We start from the raw sequence: 11,851 nt of genomic DNA, 5'->3' as shown, positions 1-11,851 counted from the left end.
GCACAGTCCACTGTCCCACCCTACCTGAAATCCTCAACTATAGTCCCCCTGCCCATAAACCTTTCATCTCTAGCCTCAACGACTACCGACCAGTGCCACTAAGCCCAGTGGTGATGAAGTGCTTTGAGAAACTGGTCCGTTGTCACATCACAGCAGCCCTGCCCCGCAGCCTTGACTCCCATCAGTTTGCCTACAGAGCGAACTGATCCACAGAGGATGCCATAGCACTCCATACTGCACTATCTGTAATCACACCTGGAGCAGCTCGGGAGCTATGTGCGGATGCTCTTTGTGGATTATAGCTCTGCATTCAACACCATCCTCCCTCACAAACTAGTGGTCAAACTGGAGGACCTGGGCCTTCCACACACCACCTGCATGTGGATCAATAGCTTCTTCTCTGACCGCAGACAGAGGGTCAGAGTGGGTCACCACACATCCACGACCCTAAGCCTCAGTACTGGCTCTCCCCAGGGTTGTGTGCTGAGTCCCTTGCTCTACACATATGATTGCTCCCCTGTCCATCACAGCAACACCATGGTGAAGTTTGTGGATGACACCACAGTGGTGGGGCTCATCTCTCGTGGGAGGGGGATGAGTCTGCCTATAGAGATGAGGTGGAGCGGCTGTCAACATGGTGCAGGGCCAACAACCTGCTCTTCAACACCTCAAAGACCAAAGAACTCATCATAGACTACAGGAGAAAGAAAACAGAGATCCCACCATTAATCATCAACGGGGAATGTGTGGAAAGGGTGGCAGACTTCCGCTTCCTGGGAGTCCACATCGAGGAGAGCCTATCCTGGAGCGTGAACACCTCTGAGCTGCTGAAAAAGGCCCAACAGAGACTGTTCTTCCTGAGAATACTCAGGAGGAATAACACCACACAAAGACTGCTGGTGTCCTTTTATCGTGCCTCCATTGAGAGCATACTAACATACTGTATGTGCGTGTGGTACACCAGCTGCACAGCAGCTCAGAGGAAAGTGCTCCAGAGGGTCATCAACAACACCCAAAAGATCGTTGGCTGTCCTCTCCCCACACTGGAAGAACTACACAGGTTCCCGTTGTCTCAAAAAAGCCCAGAACATTATAAAGGACACCCACCATCCCGGTCACTCCCTGTTTGAACTGTTGCCTTCAGGCAGACGGTACAGATCAATTAACGCAAGGACAAATAGACTCAAACACAGTTTTTACCCAACTGCAATAACCACCCTCAATGCTGCAAAAAAATAATGTGCAATATGGAATCTGATATGAAATGGATCAATGCAATGACAGAAAGTATGCGTGTATGTACAGTAGATGTTGTAAATCACACTGTTATTATGCAATGACTGTGTGTTCATACTGTTTTTAATAGAATAATTAGCTATCGGGTATTGTACAAGATATTGACAGCAGAGTTTCCGCTTGAAAAAAATGGTGCCGGTAGAGGTTTCGTTTTCCGGACATTTTAATGATATGCCGGTCAAATATCCTATTATCGCTTCTTAATTAGTCAAGTTGAGGAAAACTGGAGACAGGTTATGTAGCTTAAAGAATGACATATGACAATGACAATGAGAGGCTGAATAGAATGCAACATGTTCATTAGCCTAACATGCTTAACTAGTGTCAATTTAAAGATCTAGCCAGTCTCTATGCTGTTTTCATGGACAGCAAGAATCCGCTTCGTTCGTTTTTTTAAATAGGCTACATTGTTTGTTGCTGCTACCCATGTTATCCCCAGTGGTTCAACTGTTTCACTTGCGCAGATGCGCACACACATTGAATGAGCGCTCACACCACTACCCGCTAATGCTATGCCTTTTTATTTGATAACACTGACTAAATTAAGAAATATTTCCTATTCTAGAAAATGTTTAGTTTCTTTTTCTTTCGGTCCACGGTTCAATGATACTATTTGACAGGCCCGTCGGAAGGGGGGGGCGAACTGGGCGGTCGGCCAGGGCCTCGCGCTCTCATGGGCCTTGCACCTGGCCAATGATGTTGCAGATTTATCTCTAAATCTTTATTGCTGCTCTTTATACAATATGTCTCTAAAATAAAGAACTGTATTTCATTTAAATCTGCATAGACATTGTTTAAGATTTAAAAACAAAGTAAATCAAAATGAATATCTTTTAATTTTATTTCATGACGTCGTTACGTAGGCTAGGCTTGTAGCGGCCGCCGGCCGGCCAGGCTTGTAGCGGGCTTGTTGTAGCGGTCAGCCAGGCTTGTTGCGGCCGGGAAGGCGAGCCAGAACGAAGGGGAAATGTTGGCAGCACGTCCGCGCGACTGCTTTCGTAAATTTCAGTCTGGTGCTGAGAAAAGAAAGAAACTAAAACAGAAAGAGGAGTTCAACAAGACACTGCATGGTTCTCTGGATCGGTTTGTGAATAATTCATCTAGAGATGTGGCCGAGCAGCAGCAGGCACACAGGGATAGTGACAGTGGTGCTACGGTTATGGAGACAAGCATTAATGTTAATGTTAATGTTGTTAGCACCAATGAGGGCAGTAGCGATTTAACATCTCGATCGTTACAACTGGAGGAAAGCATCGAAAGGGAGGAGGATATCCAATGTGAGAATCAATAAAGTATTTATGCAATATGTGCCATTGTAAATTAAATCACTGTGCATAGCCTACGAAAGCCAGAAAGGTCGATTTTTTCTAAGTAGGCTATGGTGAGTCAATCTATGTTATGCGTGTTATTCATTTGTCAGTGTATGTAATGCACATATCTTCAATAGTTTAGTTTGAATGTCGTGCGCTTGATATCGACAAATTGCGTTCAGTAGCCTAATAGCCTACTTCATGACCATTTTCTTCAAGTCAAAATGTTCACCTTTAGCTATGTCTGTGTTAACATGTATGTCTGTGTTGTTGATGTGACGGATAATAAACGGCTTATTATGGCCAACGATTTATGTGCCTGCTATAATGTTAAATATCATTCCCCCTCTTAAAGACATGTCAATGTATTATCCTACTACTAAATATACACCGACAGTAGCCTAGTTACGTGTAAAGTAGTGTGTAAAGTGGGCTGCATGATTCCATGCACGTATAGTTAAAAGGGCCTCGCACCTCGCATCCGTCAAGTTCGCACAGGGCCTCGCCCCCCTCTTGCGACGGGCCTGCTATTTGATTGTGCCGCAAATTACCCGCGGACCAGCAATCTTCTTGTTGAGGAGGCCCTAACCCTGCAGATCATAGACAGAGAAAGCATGCTCTGGGAACAGAACACAATTGCATGTCCAGTGTAGCCATGGGTCTGTCTACACCAGGGGTCGGCAACCTTTTTTGCCTGGAGAGCCACTTTTACCAAAATTCTTTTTTTTTATCTCAGAAGAGCCACATAAAGACGGTTACAAGAAAAAGTTTGGATATTTAACGTACAGTTACTTTCATTCAACAGAGGATCTTTTAATACATTTTCTACTAGTTTTAAAAGTAATGTGCAAATAACTTGAAATGTAAAGTGGAATGACAGAAGTATAGGCCAAAGGCTTCCCATGTAGGCTAAACACCACCCCCTATTTTCCCAGTGTCCTTTGGTATGCAAAGTAACATCATAGTTAACAACACAACACTCAATTTTCGTTGACATGTCATTGGCGAAATTGAACATTAGGCCTACCAGAGATTAGATTTGGTGATGGCCTTGGAGTCTGGCTGGCACATCTTCAGTGAGGTGAAGTTTCATGCAAGAATTGAGGCTGTCTTCGGATGGAAACTTTCCCATTTAAGCCTGCTTGTGTTCGCACTCGCAAGCTGTGGCCTCTGCCGATTCCTTTTTGAATTTTCCTTATCTAGCCTACAGCAAGCGCACACATCACCAATAAGAATTAAAGTGTTCTCGTTGACTGAAATGGAGGGAAATCGGTGATTTTGTTTGATATGACATGGCAACGAACCGTGAATGTAAAAATATTGTGCAGGCTACGGTTACGGAGTCAAGTGAGGTGGAAAGTTATAGGCCTATAAATTACTCAGATAGACCTACAATATTACATTTTGAAAATGAACGAACTAAAATAAAATACATTTGAATTAAATAGCCTACTCATTAATTATTTTCAAAAGCTGAGCCGCATCAGAGGGATCAAAGAGCCGCATGCGGTTCCGGAGCCGCGGGTTGCCGACCCCTGGTCTACACGGAAAATGACAAGTGTCATAGTGCGACTGCAACCCCTTCACCTCCACTTCCAACGTCACTGATTCCGATAGATACGCCCGACACTTCAGCTTTTTCTCTGGTGGTGGTGGAGCTGACCAGACATCTGAGGCTTCAGGCGTTACCCATTTACCATCATCCATCGCGCCTGGCCTCTGAAAAAAACTTTTAAGGCTAGTCTGCCTGGGCCTGGCCATGTTTCAACCGTCTTACTCATGCGTTCATTGTTTAACAAACGTTTTAAGCGTGCACTGCATGTGTGTTGTCTAATAGGCTAACTTTCAAACGGTAGAGCCTGTTCCTTTCAAATATAGCCAAAGGACGTATGCTTGCTTTAGTATCGGCCTACATTTTAGGCTTATTCTCAAATTCAGATTGCGTTAGGGGGGCGGGATTATTAGCCAATTTCAATCGGACAATTTGACCTGAGAGATTTAATTTTGTCGGAATTTTCATTTTTTTTCCGGCCAATGTCCGGCAATTACCGGACAATGGCAACCCTGATTGACAGCACAATAACTTTAAAAAACGACCAGTAAACAATGTTAAGGCATTTGTGGAGAAGAAAGATGGTTCGGGTGTTCTTACAGCTCACACACTGTGAATGTGTTGAAAACAACGCAACTTGCGTTGTTTTAACACATCTCTGTGTCCAGATAGGGACCACTAAGTTTGTGTTGTTTCCTTTTTAAATTTGTTGCACAAAATGTGTTGAAAATAGCACAACTTGCGTTGTCTTTTTAACCCTTAAAGGAGTACCGTCACACCGGAAATTAACATTCTAAAGAATATCTGGGTTCATTGAATTCAACATAGAATTTTAGAACCTTCAATTGTTGCGGAACTTAGAATGTTCAAAAACCTACACCTTTCACATCTCTGTGTCCAGATAGGGACAACACATTCGTTTTAAGAGTGCAGTAAGCTATTTCATAGCTCCCATTGTTTAGGTCTATCCAACTAAGTGCAGAGGCACCCGCCCCCCTGTATCGGTCGTTACTCAAGCCCCGCCCCCATCTCTCTATCACTAACTCCATCTCTCCCCCCTCCCCACTCTCCTGACTCGGCACTTGTAATTCAGGTCAGCCCGTGGACGTGAGGGTAATGAGAGAGTCAGCCATTGCCGTGGTGGTGGCGGTGGCGGCAGCGGTACAGGACGCAGTGGCGGTGATGGATGAGGCAGAGAGCCGGGCGTTGTCGTAGATGATTGACAGCGGCTGGAGTAGGCCGGGCGTGACTGACACATCTCCTGGCGGAGAGTGAGCGCCCAGGATGTATGGCTGCGATGAGAAGTGGTCGGAGCTTTGATAAAGTGACAAGGTCAGCGGATCACAAGGGGGGAGATTAGATTGAGGTGCCTGGGTTGTTCCTCCCTCTCTCCTCCTCCTCCTCCTCTCCTCTTCTCCTCCTCTATCTTCAGCGTAGCGCTAACGAATGACTCAGGGAATGGTAATGAATGGTGGCTTGTTATGGAAATGAATGAATACTCCATCACGGCAAGGACAGGAACGTGCATGGAAAGTGGCATCTATTGTCACTCATTCCTGGATCACTCTCCCTTGACGTTCCCTGCACGTCGTCGGTCATCTGACTGTGAACTTGCGGGTTTGACTTCTGACCTGTCCCTCACACGGAGCTGTGCACCAGCACACCATCCACACCCTCCGTCCTTCAGCGCGTTCGTCCTCTCCGATGCCGATGCTGTTTCCAGCGACAACTGCGGCCTCCCAGCAGTGAGAAAAACCCACCCCACACTATCTAACCCTGGAATGTTGGCTTGTCAGCACTGCAGCCGAATCCAAAATAACTACATCTACTTATCTGCTGCCTTGCCAGTCCTGCCTCTATCTCTTTGTCACTGTTTCTCTACTGCTCTCTCTCCCTCTCTCTCACACACACACACACACACACACACGCACGCACACACTTTCACATACACACACTCTATTTCTCGTTCAGTCACTTGCTCCTCATTTTGCTCCTCTCTCTATGTCCTCCTGCTCTCTTCATCCTATCTTTCTCTCATTTTACGCCTTATTCTCACGCACTTGCTCTTTTCTTCCCCCCCCTCGCTCTCTCTCTTTCATATCTCTCTCCCTGTATTTTCTCTCTCTGTTCATTCTATATTCTCTGCTCTACTCCCCATCTCTCCTTCTCTCTCTCTCTCTATCCCTCTCTCTTTTTTCCCTTTATATCTTCCATATTCTGCTCCTTGCTGCCCCTCCCCTTCACATGCACACTCCTTCTCATCTCTCCTCATTCCTTCCTTTCTCTCTCTCTCTCTCTCTCTCTCTCTCCCTCTCTGTGTGTCGCTGAGGACAGATCTCCTCTCATTATGGTGATGGTGATGATTCAGTTCACTGGTGCTCTTTCCCCAGCGCCTCTCCAAGGCCTTTTTCTGCAGTCTGGTCATGGAGTGTTTTTCTCTTCAAGGGCACAGTGTCAGTGTGATGTCTGGTCCCCAACCCTGCGCCCCCTCTCTCGCTCCTTACCTCTCTCAGTCCCTCCCTCTCTCTCTCTCTCTCTCTCTCTCTCTGTCAGTCCCCTCTCTCTCTCTCTCTCTCTCTTTCTATGTCTGCCTCGCTCACTCCCCACTTTTCTCAATTTCTCTCTCTAGCATCCTTCTTTCTTCCTCTCCGCCCTTTCTCAAGCAAGCAACCCTTTTTCTCTCTCTAATTTTTTTCTCTCTCTCAATGATCTAGCACCCTTCTCTCTTTCTCTCTCTCTCCCTCTCCCATTTATCTCTCTCTCACAGCATCCTCCCCCTTCTCACTGAAACACTTGGACGTACACACACACACACACACACACACGATCAGATCCTTCAACCAAACACCATGACGTTCTCAGACCACAGGGTCACATTCCTCCTCTCATTTCTGTTTGCCTGTGACTGCTAACAGTGACCTTTGGTGCTGTCCTCTTAATAACACACACATACACACACACACACACACACACACACACACATAGAGCCTATCTCGCACATGCTGATTCGTTTTATGTAATTACTTTCATCCTGGCCATTTAGCTCTTGTTTTATGTGTGTCTTTGTAAATGTTTAATGTAGAGCTTTCAGTTAAGGTGGCTGTACACAGTATTAAAATTGCATACTAATTGCAGTGCCAGAAAAAAAATAGGTTCGGATTGCAAATTCAGAATTGCTGAATAATAATAATAATAATAATAATAATAATAATAATAAAAAGTCAACTTCAAATGTACTTTCCTTTTTAAGGTGTGCAGATGATTGCCAACAAGAAGCCATCAGATTACTTTGATTTCAAGTGAATAAATTACATAAATAATTTGTTGCAAATGAATCATCCATGAAACAAAAATTATGTCAAAGGTAGTTATTCTATCTGATAATGGAGATTCTTCCCCTCACTAGTTTCAGCACAGCACACTAAAAGATCTGTGCCGTAGTTGTTTTTGAGAAGTGTAGCCGGGGCCCTTTGAGATGGCTGGTGCTGACATCCTCTCCCTTATGCACTTGACAGTTGACACTACTTGACTTCAGTTAAAGAAGCAGTCCTCTATTTGGTTTTGATTTCCCATTTCTTTTTATGGTTTATCAACACTTCCTCACTCACTTATGTCAGGACTGTGTACACTGCAAACACTGAATAGACAACTAGAACACAGTTGGTGTATCCAAAATGGAAGGCAGCTGTCTGCTGCTTCACTGCCTTCAACTGTGTAACAAGTCACTTGCTGTAGCAGGCATCAAGGTAGTAGCTATGAACTTTGTTTCGGACGGCCTAGCAAGATGGCAACACAGAACACCTTTGCCAGAATACTGACAGCTATCTTTAATCAGTGGGAGTTGAGCAGAGATGTTCAAAAGAATCTTTGGTTGAAGGTAGCACAAAAGATACCTGTAAGCTGCTTCCAAATATGGCAAAGGAAAGGTATTTTAGAAAGCAGCATTTTATAGATATAAATATTTCACTGCCACTGAATGCTATCTTAGAAGGCAGCCGAAGACAAACATTTGTTGACTTTGTCAAAAAAATGTTTGTATTAGCATTACAGACATAATCTTTAATGGTACTGTAGGCAATTCTGGATGACATCACATCGTATCACTAACAAAACTCAACAGCCAACTCACCAATCCCCTCCCTTAACTCTACCTCCATTTTCCCAAACTCCTGTCCCCTCCTTTTGGTGATTGGCTGAAGCAGTTTTGTCATGTTTGGGGGACAGGCTTGCTCCACGTTGTTTGTTTCCAGTTCACAGAGCCAGGACTGTATACAAAGAGGAGATATTTGCTGAATGCTGCAAAAAGACCCTGGAAATCCAGAGTTCTCGCGAGAGCACAATGGAATTGTCTCTGCGAGACACTCTGGCAAAGAACAATGATGCACGTTACTTTTATCCCAACATTCTGGGGAACCAGCTAAACTGATGAAGACAGCGCTGCAACGTTGGAGGACAGTACACATTGGTCGTAGTGTTATCCAATTGCGTCGAAGTCCAAAATCATTCAGAGTAAACATGGTCTAGTGTTATCCAATTGTGTGCAGTGAGATTTTTAAATGCATGCTTGTTGCTGCCCCTCGAGTTGGGCCATTACATTGTTCTTGGCCAGACCCTTAATCTTTCTAGATTATCAGGGTCTGGATTTTCCAGGCTAGCAAAAAGTGGTACAGGTTAGAAATGGCTCAGAATTGCTTACAGTTCCTTTTAAGTGAAGGAATGCGATTGCATTGCACAGATCAATGGTGCCATCACTGATGGTAGTTGATAATCTTCTATGCTTTTTGTGGTATTTCCATCAGGTCAGACAGTGTCTAGTAAGTATGTGTTTGCTTGGAGATATTTGTCTTAAGAGGTTCAGGTTGTGTATGTGTAACGGAGGCAGACTGACCTATCGTGCTAGTTGCCCGAGTAAATCCTCACAGCCCTAACCTTAAGAACGCTTTTAACCGCTGAGTTGGAAGCCTGGGCTTTGGTGGTACCTGCAAGCGGATGGTGTACCTGGCTGCATCTTTTCAAGGCCAACCACGTTGTGGGTTTAGAAATTGCATCCCCAATCAAATGTCCAGGCCTATGTTTCGTCATTCAATTACTGTACACAATCAGTCTTTCTCTCAAATGTCCAATTACCGCAGGTGGCCAATCTTTCGAAATCCTTGTGCTACCTTTACGTCATTTGTTGAATGTACATTCCATCAGTTTCATCCGCCAGCTCAGCGATCAAGAACATAAAACAGGTATGTTGTTTATATTTTGTTGATAAAATGGCTATTTTGTTGTGTTTCAATTATGGAAAGATTTATGGAAAGTTATGCAGAATTCAGATAATTATACATCACTAGCTAGCCGACTACATATGGCGATTAGCATTAGCGATTTCTAATGCTAAAAACATTCAGTTAATGTATGTATGTTCAGTTAATGTGTAACGTTAAATACTGAACGTATGTAATTACTGTAGCTATATATTTGTAATGTAAATAGTATCCAACGTTGTCTGACTGTGTAGCCTTTTAGGTCAGCATATCGATTCTTTGGTCAAGTTAAGCATAGTTGAGGCTAGCATCGGCAGTGTTATTCTTGTCATTAACGTGAACGTTATTTATTTCAGACAGACAGGAATGCTCGGAATTAGTTACCGTTACTCAAGTTAGTTGTAAGACAGCACATCTGACACTTTTATGGAATATGGACATGGTCTGCAAGCAGTGGGGTTCATGCTGCTACGTATTTGTTTATTATAGTTAATGGGGTCAGGTCATCATAAAGAGGCGAAATTGTTCTGAATGTAACGTTAGGCTATAGCCTATTAAACATCATGTTATGCACATGCAGGCAATTGTGTACCCTTCAGAGAACCCCTTTTTAATTTCCCTTTATTTTTTCCCTATTACAATGTTTGCTTAGGGGAGCTCATTGGAGTCCAATACCTGTTGAGGCAGAGTCAACAGCCCCTGGAGGACATGACCCCTGGCTCAGACAGGACCTCAGAGTTGCTGGAGGACATCACCATGGAGGAACAAGAGAAAGATGACGAAGGCTTTATTGATACCTTGGGAGAGGAGGCCATTGTTGAAAATCTAGTGGCGCCAGATGATGAGCTGCCCTCTGCCCTGCTGCCCACTCACCTGCACGCTCACCTGCTGTCGCCTGCTCCATCTGTGCCCAGTGCTGTGCCCTCCTCTGCAGCCAGTGCCCAGTCTCAGTCCGCTGCACTGTCCTCTCACCTGCTGTCGCCTGCTCCATCTGTGCCCAGTGCTGTGCCCAGTGCTGTGCCCTCCTCTGCAGCCAGTGCCCAGTCTCAGTCCGCTGCACTGTCCACTCACCTGCTGTCGCCTGCTCCATCTGTGCCCAGTGCTGTGCCCTCCTTTGCAGGCAGTGCCCAGTCTCAGTCCGCTGCACTGTCCTCTCACCTGCTGTCGCATGCTCCATCTGTGCCCAGTGCTGTGCCCAGTGCTGTGCCCTCCTCTGCAGCCAGTGCCCAGTCTCAGTCCGCTGCACTGTCCACTCACCTGCTGTCGCCTGCTCCATCTGTGCCCAGTGCTGTGCCCTCCTCTGCAGCCAGTGCTCAGTCTCAGTCCGCTGCACTGTCCACTCACCTGCCCACTCACCTGTTGTCACCCCATTGGCCCACCCACCTGCATACACACAGAAAAAACCCACCCAAGCACCTGCAGACACAAAGCGCATGTATGCACTGTGACCTCAAATGCATGTCGTAAATGTGGCCAGTTTCGCACACAGTCAGTATAAAGGCAAAATATTTTACCCAAACACTGAGGCAGTTACAAAAAATAGATAGATACAGTAGATAGATAGATAGATAGATAGATAGATACTTTATTATACTGAAGTAGTTAAACATATTACTTTACTATTAATAAATGTATAAATGTTTTTATTGAATGTTTTTATTGCTGTCTAGTGTTAATAATTGTTATATCAATAAATCACAGTTTTTCTTGATTGCTTAGATGGGCTGGGATCCACTCGACTGTTTGTACAGTATAGGCCTATTTATCTGTGGTTATTGTTGGTCTTGTACATCAATATCTTTATAATATTTTTATACATCTTTATATCTTTATAAATCTAAAATATGTTTTATTATTCTGGTTCCTTTTCATTCAGAAAGTAATCACTGACCTGACTGAAATAACTGACTGACCCGACCTAATTGCCCTTTTGCCTAGAGTATGTATACTGTTGAGCATGTTGTGTTAATAAATATATTTTATTGTGGAATTGATTATGTTGTGTTGTATTCCTTTACAATACGCTCATTCTAGAAGCACTTATAATATCAAGAAGCTGCTTGCAGTTTGAATGAGACATAACAATTACAATATAGTATGAATGATATCTCCCAAATTAACATATAGGCCACAATTGCATAAGTAAATGTGAGATTTTAATAATGTACTTAAAAAATGACAAAACTTCATGAAAAGATAAGGAATTGATTGTAAAACAAGCCAATTTAAAAATGTAATCTGTTCATTTGCTCTTGCTCTGGTCTGGATTCGAACCTGCGACTTGCTGGAATTTCTTCCCCGTTTCCCCCTTCTTCCCCTTCTTATACGGACGAATGTTCCCCCCCTTCTTCCCCTTCTTATACGGACGAATGTTCCCCCCCTTCTTCCCCTTCTTATACGGACGAATGTTCCCCCCCTTCTTCCCCTTCTTATACGGACGA

General features: G+C 44.2%; 1 protein-coding gene across 1 annotated transcript; it reads left to right on the top strand.

The window, feature by feature from the left end:
- The first annotated feature begins 9,131 nt into the window (after positions 1-9,131).
- LOC121719780 (predicted GPI-anchored protein 58) lies at positions 9,132-10,933 on the top strand. Its single transcript, XM_042105549.1, has 3 exons — positions 9,132-9,392; positions 10,063-10,524; positions 10,600-10,933. Exons 2-3 carry the CDS (start codon positions 10,119-10,121, stop codon positions 10,875-10,877), a joined length of 684 nt encoding a protein of 227 aa, XP_041961483.1. The 5' UTR covers positions 9,132-9,392; positions 10,063-10,118; the 3' UTR covers positions 10,878-10,933.
- Positions 10,934-11,851: the final 918 nt, after the last annotated feature.

Source organism: Alosa sapidissima, chromosome 1 (genome assembly GCF_018492685.1).
Source record: "Alosa sapidissima isolate fAloSap1 chromosome 1, fAloSap1.pri, whole genome shotgun sequence".
In the NCBI taxonomy this organism is placed as follows: domain Eukaryota; kingdom Metazoa; phylum Chordata; class Actinopteri; order Clupeiformes; family Clupeidae; genus Alosa; species Alosa sapidissima.
The sequence above is the reverse complement of the archived record's forward strand: the minus strand, read 5'-3'. Positions and strand labels throughout refer to the sequence as shown.